General features: G+C 38.8%; 1 protein-coding gene across 8 annotated transcripts in view; it reads right to left on the reverse strand.

Moving 5' to 3' along the window:
* The window catches only part of PLCB4 (phospholipase C beta 4), a 183,950-nt gene that overhangs the window by 66,259 nt on the left and 96,488 nt on the right, over positions 1-21,203 (reverse strand). For all 8 annotated transcript variants that reach the window (XM_065059873.1, XM_065059877.1, XM_065059875.1 and 5 more), the window contains 6 exons: positions 16,165-16,265; positions 12,365-12,445; positions 12,004-12,063; positions 10,532-10,675; positions 1,271-1,350; positions 668-721 (listed from right to left, as the gene is read on the reverse strand). In XM_065059873.1, the coding sequence (XP_064915945.1) occupies positions 668-721; positions 1,271-1,350; positions 10,532-10,675; positions 12,004-12,063; positions 12,365-12,445; positions 16,165-16,248 (503 nt within the window). In that variant the 5' untranslated portion in view covers positions 16,249-16,265. The remainder of the gene's footprint in view (positions 1-667; positions 722-1,270; positions 1,351-10,531; positions 10,676-12,003; positions 12,064-12,364; positions 12,446-16,164; positions 16,266-21,203) is intronic.

Raw genomic sequence — 21,203 nt, forward strand, 5'->3', positions numbered from 1 at the left:
AATGCATAAGGAGGAAAGAAGCTCAATGTAACAGCAAGAATTAATTTCTAGAGCAGGAGGGGGGAGAATTACTGCCTATTCAGAGGATGGAAAGTCAGTAATTGTAATAGTTAATAGCTGTACAAAAAGAAATACACTGTTTTAGGCTTTCTGTTAACAACAACAACAACTAACTCAACGATTCTTTTACCATGTGGAGAAACTCAAATATTATCCTGGGGGTTCCTGTAAAAGCAAAAGCATTTCTGGCAGAGCTGTATCTGTCTCTTTTACAAGGAACTACATTTTAAAATGTACGTTTTTGTCCTTAACTGGCCTGTAAGTTTTTATGGTTCTTTTGCTAAGTATTTTGTTAATTTTTTTACAACTGAAAAACCCATATTGGAGTTTAAGGAGTTTTAAGTGGAGAAAACCAATGCTCTCAGCTCTAAATGACTTTGAAAATAATTACAAGCACTCATATCTTCATCACAATGGAGAAAAAATAAAGTCCTGCCTAGTTTATCAAGGAGGTACAGAACTTGGCTAAGTTTGTCTAGTTCTGTACTTATTTTTATATATGTATTAGTAACAAAATTGATATTCTAATTAATTATTATGTCACAGAATTTTATTAACGTTATACAACCAGTACCTGATAAAAACCTGAACTCCCAGTTATGCTTACCTCCGAACTGGAATTTTCCCATTTGTGTTTGTTAGAAAAGCCAGTTTCATCCAGCTGAAATCAAGAATGGAATATTTTAAAAATACTATCTATTAAAATTGGGATCTAGATACTTATATTTAGATTAAGATTATTGGCATGTCTGTGAAATGAGTATAAACAAATAATTGCTCTGTAATAAAAACGTTTTTCTTTAACCATTTAGTGCTTGAGGCAGAGCAGTTCTGTAATGGTAAAGGCAAAAAGCATCTCAAAAGAAACAGGACATCAACTAAAACGAGTATGAAGACAAGAAAGACTCATGGGGTTTTGTTTGCATATGCATCAATAAAAGAACAAACCAGACAATAAATAAAACATACGATATCATTAAATTGAATATATATATAATTGCTCCTGGCCAGGTGCCAGATATAGACTTTAGACCTCTTCTAGTTGCAATGAAAGATAAAACCTAAACTAATTTAATGCCCTTTTCTTTATTACAGTGGTTTGTGATTGCAAATGTTGAACTATGAAAAACAAAATGTTATTTAAAAAAATAAAACACAAGGAAAATACAAGCACAGAAAAAAAAGGAGAAAGGGGAGGAATGAAACTTACTGTTTCTTGAGACATGTCATTGGACTGACATTGTTAGCTCTAAAGTTATGTATGATGGATCCAAGCCCTTCTACCCATTGCTGAAAAACACAAAAATACAGAAACACCTAATTAGGAAAATAGAAGAGGGGAAAAAAGCAGGAAAATTTGTCGTGGGGGAAGGCTCTGCTTCCTTGCAGCTAAGGATAATGTTAATAACCTGAGTTGAGGAAAAAAGCTGCCCACTTCACAGCCTATAATGCCACAGAAAAGTCCAGCCACATTTTACCTATTACTATTTCATCCTTCACTAAACAATGTGATTGTGCTTTCCATTCTCCCAAGTACGACATGTAGCATCAGCGGTGTTATTAAAACAGTTTATTGTTAACAAAGGCAAGCAGTCTGTTGACTGACTTATTAAGCCTTCTGTTTATAGCCCATATAAACATATGTCTCCCTTTCAGTTGCGGCTGGCAATATTAGCTATTACTAAGCAACATTATACAAGATGTGATCATATATTAACTGGTCAAGTTTTAGAAAAGGAATGTAACAAAATATTAATAAGCTAGAGCAAACCACAGGGAAGCACATCAATTGTTCGGTGATGCCGACCTCATCTGACACCCTGTTACATATTCAAGTCCTGCTTACTTTCATCCTTAAAAAGCGAAACATTCCAGTTATCATTGGGATGACCCTCAGCCAACAGCAGCATTACAGCACTTATCCAATTCCTTTTCATGGATATATTTTTTCTACTATGGCTTGTACCTAGACTTTGCAGTACTGTATAGAAGAAGCTTAAGGATTAGGCCCTAACATGAACAGTGATTTCAGCAAGAATCCTGCCAGGATAAAGCTATAGGAAGAGAAAAAAATGACAGCACTACAAGCCAAGCTGAATCTCCATCATGCCATTGTAATGCCAGGATTACTTAACAGATAATTTACACTGGTGGAACTGAGATGGGATTTGGTCCACAGCTTAACATTAACCTTATGAATAAAGAAGCCTCTTGCTTCCGGCCAAATTCTGTGCATGCAGCTTGAACTGACTTGGGCAGGATCCAGAATTTGACACTTATAAATAGATGCAGATGAGTATATTTTCCTTTTCATGAATTAGTGCTGTACATCTACAAAACAGATGAAAAAAAAACACATTTATATAGGAGGAATACTAATGTCTTTGGAAAATGGCATATTGTAAACTGTAGGCAGTAAAGCACTATGGGCTAAAACAAGCTCTAAGGTGTCAGTTCAGTAGATAAACACGCTTCAGCATCCACTCGTATTCGTGACACACTACAAAAACATCACAAACTTCTTTTTAAACAGGAAATTCTTAATCAGACTTAAAAATTCACCTTATAAATCTATTTTGCTTCAGGAAAAGTAGCCATTTATTAAGACATTTATTAATATTCAATTATTCCTTTTCAAACTATCCTTTTCAAGAAGTACTGAACAGAATATGCAAACTAATGGAATAAGTGCGTATCCTTTGAAAATAGAAGCCTGACTTATGAGAAAAGCAAGTGTTTGAGGTTTTCTCAGGTGTGTTTTCATGCCTGAAAACAACCCACCAGTAAGTCTGCCCTCCCATTTCTCTTTTCCCAACGGCATAGATAAGATGACTTATTACGGATGTACTCAGTATGGATAGTACAGAGGTACTTGCCTAGGGCTATAAAGAAAGCAAGGTTCATGGGAAAAGACATTATTTATTAGAATTAATATAACTGGAAGGCATAGACAGACTTAGGGAACACTTATCTTTTCCTACAAATGTTTGCTCACCTAAGATGATATAGAATTAGTGCTAGTGATGATTTCAGGATAAATGCATGAACAAGTCTTACATCCATTTCCACCTCCTAGAACCATCGAAATTCAATTATTATCATTCAACTATCACCAACTATATAAGTGTGTTTTGTTGAGGTGGTTTATTTGTTTTTCTCTTTTTTTTTCCTCTGAACAGTAAAATGTAACATTACTGCTGTATTAACACTGTCAAAGCTATACAAAAATGTATGCTTGTATGATCTGGATTAGCCAGTAGTCCCTTAAAAGCTCCTCAACCTTTCAACACTGACCCATAAAGTAAAATGACACATATTCAGTGCAAACAAAAAACCTTTATAAAATTAAATTACACAAAATGCATGTTGTAAATAAGCTTCAGTCTTCCAAAGATTCCATTTTTTTCTACTAAACCCACCATTGGAGCAGTACTGGCAATATCACCATTCCAACAGGAAATAAACTCACACAGATCCATTCTGATTTGAAGGCAACTGATTGCAGCTACACCTGATAAAACAAAATCTAACATTTAAACTAAGGTTACGCAGCACTCAGTTCTGAAGTTACTTCTCTTAGTCAGGAACAGTTGCCAAAAAGCAACACGACTAGAAAGAAAACACATACAGAGAGAAATCAATACGCTAATCGCTTAGCAAGTAATTTCTTTGCAGGAATTTTCCTGATGATTCCCACTTTAGAGGACTCCCTAATCTTTTTTCAGCGATAATGCCCTTTCCTGATAGAGATGCCAAATCAGGAACTGCATTCTCTCACACCAAAAGAGCACAGAACAACAGCCAAACATTGAAAAGCCACAAAATCATCACATCTCTGCTGGCATCAAGTAAGGGAGTAACCTAAGAGTCTCTGTCCGTCTATGGCACAACGTCCCCTGGGTAAGACACAGCAGTTTGAACTGTCTGTTCCACTCAACACAGCAGCACTACGACGCAGCATCTGCCTGCTTGTACTTCAGTTTGGGGCTAAAGCAATTTCTGGAGCGTTTCATCAGATATTCCTCACAGTTACCAGCCGGCCCTAAATTAATAAGAGAGCTGAGGAAAAAGAATGAAATGCTTCTGGATTGTGAACGTACTATCTAAAAGCCAAATGACATAAGACAAAAAAACTTCCTCATCTGTTGATTAATATACAGGCTCTGTGCAAAACATTCAAACTTTGTCCTTTTGAGCCAGAATAGTCTCCAAATAACAACTATCTTCATAATCACTTTTAAGGCACTGTGATCCAGCGCACAGATACTCACAAAATATCCAAAGCCTGAATACTTGACAAATGTCAAGCTGGCAATATATTGCTTTCCTGACAACAAACCATTCCCAGATTTAATGTACACTTGTCTGATGACCCTGTGGGAAGGATGAAAGAGCATCTCAGATTTTTCTCAGGCAATGTGCTACGAAGAATATAGCAGCAGCCTTTCTTGTATGCTGTGACAATACTCCTTGTTTTACAGGTGAAGATGAAAGACCTGTAAACCTACGTAAGCAAACAAGGATAAAGATCCTCAATTCTCTTTTCGTGCTCAGCATTTCCAAATCACTACCTCTCCAAAGAAAGAAAATCCTATACCGAGTTGAAATTCTGAAACGAGGTAGACAGGAAACACTTCACTTGGGTCCTACAGAAAGCAGAGTTAGAAAATGTTTTTGACAGAAGTACATGACACGTTTGATTCTTAGTGATGCTAGTGCTAAATATTTTCAGATTTTCAAAATATGGCTCAGTACCTTTACTCTGTCAATGTAATTCCTGAATGGCTCTCTATATACCAAGAATTAGTCCAGGTTCATATGAAAGAAGAATCTGGGCCCTGATATCTAAGCCCAGAGAAACAACCACGATGGAAAGATGCAAAACTAAAGTCAACCGCACCTTAAACACAGACCCTTAGGCTGACACAAGAGGCAAAAATCTAAGTATACTGCAGGCTGGACTAAGCAGACTGTTGCTTTTCTCCAACAAGACCCAATATTGTCAAATATCTCTATAAGGAGAAGATGCAAGAAAAATTGATCAAAGCAGCACTCTCTCAGTTTTTGCTGTAGTACTCAAATGCTTCCGAGGCACTTAGTGACCTTGCATTAGCTGGGGTTCATCGAAGACACACTGGCAGCTGTGGCAGGGCGCATAGATAAATTTGACCTCCCGGCTCTCATTTAGCCATCAACATTTCATTTAGAAGAGTTAAAAAGAGTAAAATTTATGAAAGGCTAAAAATCACTGTAACCTACAGCTCATTAAATTCTAGACAAGGTCACGCATGGTTTACTTACAGATGAGGTCAGTATTATCCAGACCTCTTGAGATTTTACCTTCACTTTTTCACAGTGCAGTCTCTCCACAGTTGCCCTCTACTTGATTCAAGCATTGGGACGGCTGGGGAGGCAAGGAGACATTGCTCTCCGATTTCGGCATTCAGTGCCTGTGACTGGCTGCCAGAGTCAAGGCCTTGATACCTTGAAGGTTCAGAAAACCCACAGGGAAGAGAACCAAGTTTCCCAATTCTTACCAAGACAGGCACGGCCTCCTTCACTGAGACTATGACCAGTAGATGTCCCTGTTCTCTCAATGCAGATGTCTCAAAAGTAATTTCTCTTCTAAGAAAACTACCATACCTCTACTGTAAGAATGCAAAAGCAAAGAGAGCAGACAAGTGATGGTGTAAAACCCACCCCCTACCTGGCCAACTGCAGCATAGGCTTGCAGGGTATTGCTGCAAAAATTCTGTTACAAAGATAAAAGGGAGTCTTCCTGCTTTCAAGTATTTCATCAAGCAAGCTGAGGCTCATACAAACACTCTGTATTGGGAGTTCCCTGATGTGCTTCCCCACTTGAACAAAGCTTTCCAACCCAGAATGACTCTTCCAGCATTTGAGGGGTCTGCTCAGAAAGTGGCTGGAAAACACACTTTGGCTGCTTTTGTATACAGACTAAGACAAACACAGTGGAGCTTTACACAGTGAAAGAGACCTCCTGGCTATGGAGAACCAGGGCTGAAGTCTTCTATTTGTTCAGAACTCTAGGTGGCATAGACAAGAGAGTACATGAAGAAGCAGAAAAGCAAGCGCATAGAAATCACAAATGCTTAACCACAGGATGGCTAGGATATGAAGATTTCTCTAGAAAACACGGTATTACGTACTTGGCACATGGCTACCTACACATGTAAGCTGTGGTTATATATTTAAGAGGGTCATAGTTTAGAAACGCGGCTATGAGACATACGTTATGTACTAACATAACGGGACAAGGAGAGCAGCAGTAGACTTTTAGAGATCTGTTCAAGTATGTTCTGCAGGTTTCTTGGAAAGTTTTGCTTTGAAACATCAAAACAAACCAAAGCAATGCGAAAACAGAACTTTTCTGTAATGCGATTGTGAGATATTCCTGTGGGAATCATCTGCTACCCTCTAGTTTCCCTCCTACCAACACGATTTGTGCAAATAATTAACAGCTTGTTTCATGGAAGAAAGTCACTATCAACTGAAACAGAACTTTTTGGTAAGCCAAAAAGAGCCATACAGTAGAAGAGCAACAAAAGTGATCAGCTTGAAGTGCTTCATCTTAACAAAACCACAGTGGTCCGCTTAACCATTTTAAAGCAACTGAAATCAATTTTAGAATGAAAAAAATATTCCAACTGAAAAGCTGAGAAGTTTAAGAATGTCAAAATGAAATGCTTTCATCTTCAATACCATATTATTATTAGCTGTAAGATAAAGCTCACCTTTTACTTGAAGTTATTTGTTAGCATATGAGTAATAAAACATTTCAGCACGTGCTGTTCATGCTGGTGCCTCACAGTTTAGCCATCAATGTGTGATTCTCTGTCTCGGTGAGTAACACACCAGTAGAAAATGTCTATTTTCTATCAAATCCAGCTATGCCAGTGTAAAAGGTTACTCCGCTCTCCTTCCCAGCCTGTCTCCCCTTCAGCTGTTCCCATCCCTGCCTACCACCAAAAGAATCATCTGCATCAGCACTTCCCAGAGCCAGGTTCTTAAACACTGGTGTGAGCTTTGCCCCTAAATAGGTGACCTAAGCTTAATGCTATTGCTCTTCCTTGAAGTGAATTGGGAGTGTTCACATGAAGTCCTTGGTCAGCAGGGCAGTGGGAACAGTACTTTCTGCCAGAAGGGCGGAAACTATCAGCTGGAGAGATGGTTCTTCCCAACAACAGCTGGATCTGGGAAAGAACAACTGCCAGGACGAATTTACCCCGGGTACGCAGTAATATTAAAGAATGCGAAAAGAGCTGACTTGACTTAGGTTAATCCTTTAAATTAAAGTCCTTAATGCATTGCCAAAGTGGATAAGCAAAGACGACAAGAAATCCAGATTTTGGGTTGCTGAACTACATCAGCTTTATTGGACTTACTCCAGCCTACATACCATACTCTAAGGCTTCACATCAGCACTACATCGCTTCTCCACTAAGGAAATTCACCCCCAAGTACTCACTGGCCTTTTGAAATATCCTAGATTGAAAAAAGCAGATTATCAGATTACTAGGTCACAGAAAGTCCATCTGAGAAACAAAAATAAAAAACACACACATACACTCACACCTCTAATATTGTGTGTGTGTGTTAATTTTAGCTCACAGTAATTTATATGACCTGATTTAATCAGCATCCCAAACATTAGAAAATAAATTCCAACTTTTACAGTTGCTCTCAACTTCCACAGTGGAGTTGCTTTAGGAGTGGATCACGACAGCTGCTTGCAATCAGAGACAGAATACACCCCGTTTTGTGGTTGTTTCGTTTTAAGAGTGGAAATGAAAACCAATTTCTCAGCTGAAAACACCAATAAAATTTAAGTAGCTAGAATGTAAATACCAGAGTTGAAGCTTGGAGACGAGTGGAGAGATAATAAACACACTCTTGCTGTTGGAATAGCTATACTTGGAGCTCAGTGATGACTTGGCCAGACCTGCTGAGCACATCGCTACAAGAGGCAGAGGAATGTGGGGCTGTCCCAGTGCAGAGAAGATGACACATCACAACAGCCAGCCTGTGAGCAGCCCTGATCACAGCAGGCAGCAGCTCTGCGCACGCTCACCCGCCACAGCCAGGGCGCCCCTACGGGACTGTCCCCACGCTCTGCCACCCTGCCCTATCCGCATCATAGCATCTGCTTTCCACCAACACTGCTCCTCACACGGGCAGCCTGAAGAAGCCAGGAACTTGAATTAATTTTCTTCTTTGTCATGGCTACTTAGTCCTGTTATAACGCAGCCTTTAGTCTGTATCAATTACTTCTTGTCCCATTCTAAAATACTATCTACAGAAGCAGAATATGTTTTTGCCCTCTTTCTGGGCAGAAAGGTTCTGGCCTTTTGTATTTAGATCTGTCACCAAACTCCCTTATTTTAAAATATTCCAATCAGGTGGCGACCAATCGTGATCATGGTTTATCTGAGCAAGGCACAAAAGATCTACAGCAAGTAACGCTCATCTTCCTCACAACATCAGGGAAGGAAACGGCAGAAGCCAGTCCAGATGCATCCCTTACACATATCTGGGCTGCTTCAGCTACAATCACTGCTCCTTCTCCAAACTCTTGCCTCTGTCATTTCACAAGTGGGTCTTACTTCTGAACATGGATTAAATCAAGGCCTGTTTTAAACTGCAGTTAGTAGCTGCACAGCTACTTAATGCCTTGCAAAGACACAGTTCTTCTAGAGGAAATTTATTATGTCCCAGAAAAAAGATGTCTCCTTATGAACAAAACAAGAAGAATTAAGCGCGAAGAGCTCTATGTGCAGGTAGCTCCTAGAAAACTTTAACACAGAAGTATAGTAGCAAGCTGATGTTCTTACCATATACAAAAAGCCAATACAGCACAGGCCAAATTACTTCCCAGATGTCCAGCAAAGGTACCCTAGAAAGCTCCAAATTGTTTTCAGTTTGATCTACTTTACCCTCTTCCTTGTGCCTCAAACATATCAGATCAGGTGGATCACCATTGTTGACAAGTTCTGAATATATATAATTTTGGTGAAAAGATTCCCAAATGTAGGACTATCACATTTTTGGGCCTCTCAGAGTCCACCCACAAGCTGTCTGCAGCATGACACACCACTTTCAATAAGTATCTTGATGGCTACTGAAGGAGTAGATCTTTAGACAGCACAATCAGCTGACTGGTTGTGACAGTCTATATAACTGGCCAACTTACCCCTTTCAAATCAATTAGTCTAATACAGCTTATTGAGACCTCAGGTGGCTAAAAAACTTAACTTCAACTTTTTTCTTTTCAGAATGAATCAGAGACACTGCTGGGTTAAGTATAAAGGTGAATGGTGCCAGCATCTGCTTTTCTTTGCTTCTTTAATGTTTTCAAAACATAACTGTGGCATGTTATTTCCCTAAAAGCCTGCTGAAAATACACACAGTAAAATCAATTCAGTGTACCCATGTAAGTTATACAAGTATGTCTCCTATCATGGAGTTTACTCAGTGCTGCCAGTGTTCAAAGAGGTATGGTTCCAAAGCAACGAAAATTCAACCAGGTCTGCCAAGGGATTTAGTGATGTCACTTTTGGCAAACAGATATTCAGGTTTAAAAGGTGGGGATTTATCAGGTGTGTGTTACTAATCACTATTCAATGTTTACCTCACAGGCAAAATAGATGATAATACACCCTAAGCACATACAATCAGAAAAGAAAAGCAAAAAGGGTGTATTTTAAAAATGCCTTGAACCTCAGGATTTAAGTTAGTAGCATACTATCAGTACTCTAGATCAAGTTTCTCAGACCAGTTTACAGGAGACAGATCAAGTACCAGGCCTTGGTGGAGCCACAGAACTTGCATTGTGAACTGCAATTTTAAGCTCTAAGGAAAGATGACGTGTAAAAAAGCACCATTGTTTTCTAAAGACTGTTCCATGTCAACGGGAAACAGAAAAAAACCTGGGTACACTGGAATCCCCTTAACTGTAGAGAATTTTCTTTCCTGCTTTTGTACTTTTAAATAATATGAACATACAATACAATTAGGTTATCGCTGAACAAAATTTTGGAGGATTGAGCTCTATCCATTAGGAAAATTAAAGTAATTGCACTTCCCTTCAGCAACCCTATGTGTTACAGATGCACTGTATGACCATCACACAGTCTGCTGTGCAAGCCTAAACAGTTGAGGCAAAGCTGTGTCCTATACTTAATGGTCTCGGTGTCTAATTCTGACAGATCACCATGCACACAGAGGCTGATAAAGTCACTATTTCCTTTCACCCTGGCACACAGACATGTTACAGAAAGCTCCAAATGGATGTTTGCTGGTTTTCTGTAGAGTGTGCAGCAGACATGAAAACAGGTATTTCAGGCAGTCAAGCAGGTCGATTTAGTCAGGAAAAAACAATCAAGTACTGCTGAGGAGCTTTCCATTTTGTTTTGTTTTTTAAACTCCCGCACACTGTTTAATTGTGAAATACCTTGGCTATTTCTGTGGTTTCCGCTACCATGAATGTGAAGCTGATGTTCACCAGATCTGTGCCACTGCAAACACACACTATTCGTCCTTCCAACTCATTTTCTGATTTTCCAACAGCCTCAAGTGCAGTTAGTATTTTGGGATCCTGTTAAACAGAATAAATAACTTGTTACATTTGCAATACTTTTGTTATGCAACGCAGTATAGTAAAGATGCGTTCCCATCTCCATATACATTAACACCTTTAAACCTTTGCCAATCATCTGAAATGAACGCTTTCACTTAGAATTGTGTGTAAACCTGAAGAACAATATATTCTAACAATTAGCAGCATGATTGTGTGAACTCAGGAGTGAAGTATTTCAAATATATATTATAATGTTAAATTAGAAATAATATATACTTTATAAAAAAAAAAAAAAAGAGGAACAGTATTAATCTCTAAGTAAATTATTCCAATCTAGTTAAGTCCATAGGTACTGAGAGTTATGATCTGTGTGGCTTTCTGGCTGTTTCTGAATGACAGATCATATAAGCTGATGTTACAAGTATGACATACATCATACATACAGATCTTGGCTGAGGGTCAAGGGCTATAGATTTAATGGGCATAAAGAACAAATTACCTATGTAAAGACAGAAGTGAAGTCTGAAGCATATTGGCATGGCTGTCAGCACATGAAGCATGGGGTTGTCTGCACCACCACTTCTCATGCCCCTTCTCTATGTGGGAAAGATTTTAGGCTATGGATTCCCAAGAGAATCACTAAGAGATAGTTATCTACAGTTAACACAGACACACTTAACACATGAAAGTGGAAATGCAGAGGTGTTAAGAGATATCTTGCTTCACAAGAAACCTTCTAAACTAAAGGCTTAGAGGAGGGAGGCCCACAATTCACTTCAGAAGGAATACACAGAATTTTCTGAAGAATGTTACTGAAAATATTTCCCAAGCTTGGGGTTTTTCCAGCTAATACTTCTGTGGGTATTCTTCAAAACGGCAGACAGCGACCAGCTGCCCTTTCTGAGCATCTACCTGGATGAAGAGGGATGCAAACAAAACTTTCTATGTTTTATGCCAACGGAGCAAGAAGATAGAACAAATTTGTAAAAGATAGGAACAATATTTGGAATACAAAACATTTTTTCCAGATCCCTAAGACAAGTATCACAATACGCTGCTACAAAACAATGAAAAACTCCTGATATGTGCTTTTAACACCTGTTGTTCAGCTTTCGGTGCATTCTGGAAGCTGAGTACTGCACTGCATCAGAAAGACCAGAGGACAGAACCTTCCTACTGCAATCAAGCCGAATTACTTGACTTTACAATTTAATACTTTATGCCGTGATTTGAAAATTAAAGCTGTGTTGCTGGTATTTTTTAAAGAAACGAACTTCATCCTCCATTTCACCTTCAGTTTAAATATTCTTTGTTTAAATAAAGACTATAAACTAAGTTTAGAGTACCTTTGGTACAGCTCCAAAACGAACACTGTTGATCAGGGAGCATTCTAATACCTGTCCTTCCTGAAAAGGAAAAAAAGAAGTACAAGTTCAAAGGTCTATCAACACATGGCTCCATTAGGAATTGCACCAAAAATAAACAACTTTATTTGCAAAACACTGCTAATTAACACTAAACAGTGTATTTCCCTTTTGTATCAATTAATTCTCTCTTAAAGACCTCACTTCCGTTAATTCTAAAATAACAGAACTAAGGCTAGTTTTGTAAATAAACTAACACGATATTTTAGATCTTTTTAAACTAGCCAGAATATAAAGCAAACACTATAATATCTGATATATATTCCTGACATAACTAATATACCTTTCCTTCACTCTTCCAGCTCAGAAAAAAGCCGAATTCATCCACTTGGAAGAGACAGTTGCTTTCAAAGACAAAAGATTCCTATAGAAAAAAATATAGACCATTATTTTAGTGAGTTTGACAAATGTAATAAATTTATTTACTGTAAAAAGATTATTACATTTCTCCCCAAAAATCTGCGTGAAGAATTTGCTATTCCCCAAGCAATCAGAAATGAGAGAGGCAGGCTTTTATAAAGTGATCATTTTTAATGATTTGTCTTCTTGCTGCCATTTGAGACACTAGGATGCACCTAACTACTATTTTCCTACTTCTTTGCAACTATAAAGATTTGTTTTGTATAGTAAAAGCAGCAATTCTTACTTAATAAAAAACCTTAATGAAATGGAACTTCGAACAAATTATTGAAAACTGAGTGCTTCAAACTACATAAAGGTTAAAAATACATAATTTGCCAATATTACCTCCAGGATCAAATGACATTTTATTTTAACATTCAGAATTTAGGAAGCACTTTTCTGTTAGACTATGATGGTATGCATGCCATGAGCATTTTGTAGCCAGAGTAACTGGCAAGCAGAGTTTGCAGGACATTGATTTGTAGAGAAATCAAGAAAGAATGGCATACCAAAGAGAATACACAAGGCAAAAAAATCAGATTAGCTGAATGAAAAAAGAAATTTCCTCCACACACCTCCAGCCCCAATTAATGGATCATAAATTAAGCTAAAATGCAGGATAACGCTGTGCAGAATCAATCATTTTTTAAAGACAAAAAGGATGCAGGACTTCCTGACTTCCTTAATTGAAAACCAACAAGCATGTGTGCAGGCTACAGCACTGCCTGCTGGTTCAGAGCTCGGTGCTTTGTTCCGTGTCAGAGACTGAGGTACCTTTCTAAAATGCCACGTCCTCTCCTGTGCATAGAGCAAGGGCAGCAAGCACATGAATATCCACAGCTGTTTTCAGAGTCTTGCATACAGGACAATGGGAATTTAGGTAACGAAACCAGGTAAAAACTCTAATGCCCTCAAATCCACGGAGCACGGTTTTAAGTCACTAAGTCTATGCAGGACAGCTACGTATTTAAGTCACTAAGTCTATCCAGGACTATCTATCCTCTGCCCTGGAACAAGGGCATGGAGTGGGCTAAGGTCACATTCCAGTCAGGTCTTAACCTGACTTGACATCAGGTATGAAGGCAAGTAAGGACCTGGATCAACATGTAATAGCCCTGAGCCCCCTGAGACAGGTACAGCCAAAGCAGATACATTGTGTTTGGGATAATTTTTCCTTTTCCCTGGATACATTAATTATTGGATGATGTCTACCACTTCTGGACAACATTTTAGGTCCTCAAACAAGTTTTACAGGTTTTAAGGTCTGACACTTGCAGTTTTCCATCCAAATAGCAAACAACTATGTTAATTCTAGAGGCAGGGAAATTGAGATAGAAAGTATAAAGTTGCTACAGCTCAGTCTGAGCCAACACCACTAGGCATGAGTTTCCAGTATGAACTGCTCTGCCCATCATTCTTCACCTTCACATTTATTTTCCTGCCTTCACCATAGCACTAGTTCCTCACGAAACCTACTTGTTGCCCAAGACCTAAGATTTACTAGTTTTACAGTCCTTGGAGCCCTGTTTCAATAGAAACGTAGCTAGCTACCAATCCAAATGAGTGTGTCTTACATTTCCCAGAAAGAGCACTCACATAATAAAAGGCAGGCAATTTTTTATCATTTATTGTGTCCCCATCTATTGAAAAGCCTTGGATATACCAAAAATGTTGTTTATACCAAGGTGCCTATGTAAACTGCACTCATGTTGATGTTCACTCCAACCTTGACTCTAGTAACCAAATCACCTTTTCTGCAGTTTGTCTTCTTGTACAGTAAGAAAAAGGCACCTGCCATCCAACCGTGCGTGCACCACCACCAGTAAGACCCCTAATCATGTCTGATTTTTATTTCCCATATTCTGCTGAGATAACTCTGTTCTAGACTCAGACCTTTTATCAATGAAAAGGCTTGGATCAAAGTATATTTCCATATATTTCCCCAATGTAAGTATTTTGTTAAGGTCGGGAATTAAACACAGAACTTCAATGAAAACTAGAAGCCTAGATCTGACACATTTTTCTTGAAAATTGCAAGTATAGGGATTGGATCTTGCTATGTTTGCATAGCATTTCTAAAACAATGGTCTGTCTCTTGTTACTACTACAACACAATTAAATAATAGTCTTCGTATATCATAAATCTCATAATACCAAACAGCCACACCATCAAGCGCTCACTGTTTACAGGCTACAGATCTTAACTTCTGAGTCAGTGTTCTTTTTACAACCCTCAATAATTCCTGTAAAATTGCAGATAAAATACACAGTTAGTTACCTAAGTAAAAGCCTTTTAATGTGTCCAGAAGAGTCCCCTTTGAGAAAACAAACCAGGCTTCCACCTGTACCACAGCAGACTTGGAGCAAACTGTAGTGAAAACTGCAGCAAGCAATGCAGCTGCGGAATAGCACATGGATGAACAAACAACATTTTGCTCCACGGGTGGCAAGTAGGACCCCCTTTCTACAGGGATTTGTAAGGCTGTAAATTCAGCTGCAAGGAGAGACCCTTCCGGTGCGCCATCTGACCACACGTCTGCCCAGCATTACCTAGTCTTGCATGGGCGTCTGCTGAGTACATCGTGCCACAAGCGTTATTTTCTGAGATAGCTCGTTCTCCCTATCACTACATCAAGGACCCAGGTGCCTCACTGAGCATTCTTGATCTCACACCAGAATTTGAGCACTTCTCATCTAAGGTGCAAGAGAACAACCATGGGCTGTATTCCCTCACTGGGATCCTCATAGGCTGAGTTTCTGGAGCAGTATTTCCTGAAGAAAAATAAAACTTTATGAACTTCCTTTACAAGAAATTCACTGTCCACTACTATCTTCTTAATTTATCTGTCCCCAAAACTGAGAATACAGGGCAAACAACTATCCCTATCTTGGCAGGCCTCATGATAAAAAATACCTTTTACTTGCAGTTCAGAAGATAAAAGGAAAATACTAATACCCCTGAAGGCATTTACTGAGCTACCTTAAACTTTTAGAGATTTCCAAGATTAATAATAGACCCTGATAAAATTGTTCTCAGAGGCATATCAATGCTGAATATAAGGTACATGTTCCAGCACTTTATTTTCAGCTGTCTGTATAAAATGTCCGGTTTTGCATTCCTTTAATAGATTTGGATTAAAGCACAGCTGAAAGCAGGATCATAGTAATCATATTTCAGATGGAGTACAGGTTGATTTTCTAAAGCAGATAAAACCACTCCACATCTCAAATGACGCATTTGAATCAGAATAGAAATGCTTTGTGTTCTCTTACTTCCCCTTGTGAGATGCGGGTCCTCAGTTTATATATTAAAAAAAACCAAACCCAAACATATTTCCCCCGACCTCAATTTGATAGATGTACTGTTACTCTGTTCAGTAACATGCTTTACGAATCTGCAAAGATGAGAGCTTTATGCATGTTACATATATTTTGATCCAAATCTCCATTACTCTTCTTCGAGGCTTATTTCAAATCAGAGGGATTAAATATATGTTAAAATTATTCCTTTTAAAAGCAAAAATCTGTGTAGCAATAAAGAGTGTTGGTATTCCCTCCCCACACACATTTCTGGAGTTATCTGAAAGCTTATTTGTGTGCAATTAAAACAAAACATGAAACATTCTGTAACATCTACATATTTAAATGAGATTAGCAAATGAAACGCAACTGGCCTCTTACCTCTTCGTATCTATCAAACACAGCTCCATCTTGCATAAAAGAGGGAACTGGCTTCTGCCAGTTAAATTCATAAGGTTTTGCCATGATTATAGAAGGAAAACCTGAAATGGAATGAAAAACCAGAGTTCAATTACTGTCTTTTAAAAGAGTATTTCTAAGCCTAAGCAGGGATAGAACACTGACTTTCAGCCTTTTCTTTCACACAGAACTATTAAAAAGTCATAGTGCATTCTAAACGGAGAATTTTCCTCAAACGAGTATTTTTGTTTCATAACTTTAAAATACGTGTCGGAACTTAATGATTTGAAAAAACACTTGCACTGTTGCTTTAGCTTCAATATCTGCTACATCACTTCTAGAGTAAAATGAGCCTGGGAGTAACACAGGAAAACACCAGGTCCACCACAGACAGATTATTTTTTAGCATTCTAAATTGCATACTACATGAGATAGCCACACTTTTCCTTTGTGTTTTATATTGCAAAATCCATTTATATTAAATAAAGTCCTTAACATTTTCAGTGGTATTTTATGCATAACTCAAATTATAGATAATATCTAGGTCAAAATTCGTAAGGTAAAAACCTGTTTAGGAACAGAAGGCATTAAATAAAAGTACCTAGTAGTATTGTGCATCTCTGTAAGTTTAGGGATGTGAACAAAACTGCTGAGAGTGTAATACAAAAGTCGTAACCTACAGATATTAGAATAAAGACTAACAAATCACTCAGTATCCTTTCCAACACCTTGGTGTCTTCCTGGTTATGCTGCTTTACACCAGAAAAGGTCCCAGCTACATACTCTGAAATACTAAAGTTAATTTAATCTGAAGTAAAGTGCATCTGCGTTGTTCCTGCTTACTAATGCCACCTAGGACACACAGTATCTTGGTTATTCCTTTAGACACTGGAGCGGAAAGTCTTGCATGAGAGGGAATACACTCGGCAGCAGTGAGATAAGACTGACTCACAGATGTCAGCAAATCATCCTGTGAAACGGTATATTGGGGATGAACACAGCACATGGTCATAACTATGTGACCCCAGGCAAACACGGCCTGACCCTGCTCTCGCCGCCTGTCCTGACCCTGCTCTCGCCGCCTGTCCTGACCCTGCTCTCGCCGCCTGTCCTGACCCTGCTCTCGCCGCCTGTCCTGACCCTGCTCTCGCCGCCTGTCCTGACCCTGCTCTCGCCGCCTGTCCTGACCCTGCTCTCGCCGCCTGTCCTGACCCTGCTCTCACTGCCTGTCCAGGCCTCGCTCCGACAACTCGCTCCTATTGACCATCCCTAGCAGCACGACACAGGGCTAAACGTAACCTGGACAGTTCCTGCTCCGTTACAGTGCAGGCACCCAGCCCCAGCAAAGCTCGTCTAAGGGAGAAAAATAAAAACCATATATAAAAATCAAGGGAGAAAGCATGACAGTCTGTGTAATAATCTATGCTATGCAAACCATTTTGGTAGTGTTTGTGTATGCCAAAACTCTGAATAGCAGACTAAAATATGATGAATTAAATAACAGTGCTTCCACAATGTTCTTCGACGCAAATGTCTACTTTGACTGAACTTTAAACCCACAATAGATCCAAGTGTTTTAAAAATAAATAAATAAATAAATTGTAGTATCCTCCTTCTCTGTCTTGTTTTCATTAGTATCAAAAATGTCCTAACATGGAAAAGAACAGGAACAGTTAAAAGACTCTGTTCAACACCAGCTTTAAGAACAGTTATTTTTGACAGTTTTCTACCAAAAAAAAATATAAACCCTTACTACTATTAAAACAAAACCAAACAAAGCCCACACTTCAATACTGCCTCTATCTCTTTATCTCGTGTCCTTTTTTGGTCATTGATACAGGACTATCAAAAATACAGATCAGATTTCCAAAGCCTTAGGAATAAGATATATGAATTCATTCTCCATAACTATCAAAAATACGATTTGACAGTTATATATATCACCATTAATTGTTCACTTTTGTTGCAAACGGGATGAAAACTCAAAATAATGTATCTGTACTCTCCAATTAAAAAAGAGGCTAAACAATAGTTAAGACTACTCACCTGTACTTTTTTTTTTCCCTGATGAAGAGATGTTTTGAACAAAGTAGAGGACAAGAAACTAGGGCTAAGAAGGGACCAGCTACATTTAGTATCTTATTAAAAGCTCCCTTTTCTTTTTGCCAGCCCTGTGAATTTGGCTCTTACCACTCTGTAAAAGAGTAATAATATCTTCCTCATGACGACCATGAGATGTTTTGAGATCCTTCCAGAGAAAGTGCCAAATTATCAAATTTGTATTATTTTTAAAAAATACACTTATAATTTAGGGTCTCTTCCAGTTTCAATCGCCATAGAGCTGCTTTTTGCTCATTCTGTGGAAGATGGTGCAAAATAGGACAGCCAGCGCATTGCAATAGCATGATGGTGTCTTGTTCCGTACAGCTCACGGACTTCACACAGTAGCTCAGTATAATCACACCACCTTGAAAACTTAGCGCTTGTTCTTATAGCAAAGCTACATTTGGAGAAAAGCCGTTTCAGAAAGCTGGTTTTTGACTTCACATGCTTAGTTAACCACAAAGCTGAAACCAGAACCAACACAACCACATACTACACAACAAATCCTCAAAGGTCTTGGAAAAATACCCCTTAGATTTACAGGACACTTTAAACCTACACACCTGAAGTGATAAACATTCCATTTTTATGGCATACTGATCATTCCCTTATCTGCTTAAATGACTTTTACTATCAGAATGTTCCCAAGAAGAAAAGTTACTCCAAATACGACAGGTAGTTCTTGCAGCAATACATGCTGCCAGCATGTCAAGTCCTTCTGGGAAAAGCAGATGCATTGTGTGCTAAATCAGAAGAAATGTGATGACACTTTTAAGACTGTGAAGAGTACTCTTCCACAGTCCCCAGCCTATACACGTGGCCTTTACCCTTTTTAACTGACATTGAACCCCACACAGACGCAGATTTTAAAAGCTAGAAGCTCTGCAGCTGCTCTGAGCTACTGTAGAAGACACGTCACAACATTTCGTCCAGCATCTGACATTCCGAATCCTGGATGTAAAGAGCGCTTGAACAGACACTTATCTTTCAAAAGACTAATTACCTTAGCACTACAAGCATGCACTTTATTACCAATTCGACCTTTGCTGAGTTCATCATCCAGTCACAGCAAGATAGCTCTGTAAAAATCCCTCCTTTACAGATCTCCTCCTTGTCTGGGTACTCACACAGTACAGTGAAGTTGTCTCATTACTTCATCGCTGATAAATTAAAGAGATTGAGATCTTCAGTTTCTGGTCCAATGCACATTTTTCAAAACCTTGCAGTCACTCTGAGCCCTGCCCACTTTGCCAGCTGCCTTTCTGCAGTCAGGGGTCTGGGCCAGGACACAGTAGCCCAGCACAGAGCTCTGCCACACACACCAGAATTACAGTCTTCCTCCTCATTTGCATAACCTTGCATTTAACTGCAAGAAAACACACTTGATTGCTCATAATTTATCAGGCAATCAAGTTCTGTCTCAGGGACTCAAGCTCATTGCTATTTACCATCTTACCAATCTCTTCTCTGGCTCTGCTCTCTCACAGGTCAATACAGTTTACAGATGAACTGAGACAGATGAAGTGTGAGGGAAAGATGGCTTGAGCACACATAGCAAGGAGTCAGATGAATTGTAACAAACAAGACTTTTAAGCCATATGCTTTGGCAGCTGTGCAGAAGGTGAAGAAAATTCTCTCTGCCTTCAGAAAAGCTCTTTTCGGTCTCTCACACCCCTTACACTCCTCTCAAAAATCCATTCTTCTGTAACCCTTTTAGCTTTTAAGATCACCAAAATAAAATATATTCCCCTGTCACTCTTTGGAGCTCTGTTAGTCTTCAGAAATGTTTAAGCAGTTCAAAGAAAGTGAAAACCAAAACCAACCCCACCCACCAAACCCAAACATACATGGCATTCCAACATTCATATGGTCTCACGATGATGAGAATCAAGAATTACTCGCTTTAAAGAAATTTAATAACAAGGAAATGTGTGTACATTCAGCTGGGAGAGAGAAGACTTAGAAACTAAATTTAAAGACAGTAAAATTTTAATTTTAAAACTTTTAAGTAGCTTTTAAAAATAAAAATATTCTCACTGATATATGGCTCTTAAAGTATAAAAATGCCTCTGAATACATACCATTCACAAAAGCAGAAAGAACACTCCTAAATACACCTCAGGACTTAAGTCACTGACCACAAGGGAGAAGTAGGTGAAGCCTAGTGCAGTAGTTAAATGCCTCTTGAACTATCTCCCTTTCTTTCAACACCGCATTATAAGACATGATCTGGATCACATGAAATAAAAAGCACCTTTTGATTCACCTGGAGCACCCAAAGAGTGAGAACACAAAATTAACCATATCCAGAATAGTATTATTTAACACAGAAGTCTTCCTCTTTCGTAAGCTTGGCTGTACTAAGCTAAACCTGGGGCGTGGGAGGTGGGGGACTATAAATCCTGGTTTTTTTCATTCTTTGACTGAAAGAAGGACAAGGTGTGGCTGAACAGGAGGAGGAAAGGATTCTGTTAATACAAAGCAGACATATGTTTGGGGAAAGAGGTGATATTCTAAACTAACCCAGAGGGCTGGCTAACGTGATGGATAGGATACTCCCCGGATCCCATAAACATCCTGTCAATGTTGAGACACTGTTGGAAAGGACGGCAGCATTCCTCAGAGCTGAGCCCCCCCAAGTCTAAAACACAGTCACTCACAATTTCCGCAGTTTGCTTAGCCCCAAATATTTAAACAATACTTGCAATTTTTTTTATTATATTTTTTTTAGTAATTATTATTTTTGCTTCTGGAATGAATCACTATTTGCTCAGTGAAAAGCGAGGAGGCTCCACGCTCTGTGTTTGACATTTTGCCACTTACCTCTTCAAATCACACCACCTAAACCTGCACCAGCGACTGTCTGCGTGGGTTCAGAGAACACTATGCTGAGTTTACCAATCTCGCCCAGGCATACA

Source organism: Columba livia, chromosome 3 (assembly GCF_036013475.1).
Source record: "Columba livia isolate bColLiv1 breed racing homer chromosome 3, bColLiv1.pat.W.v2, whole genome shotgun sequence".
NCBI lineage: Eukaryota > Metazoa > Chordata > Aves > Columbiformes > Columbidae > Columba > Columba livia.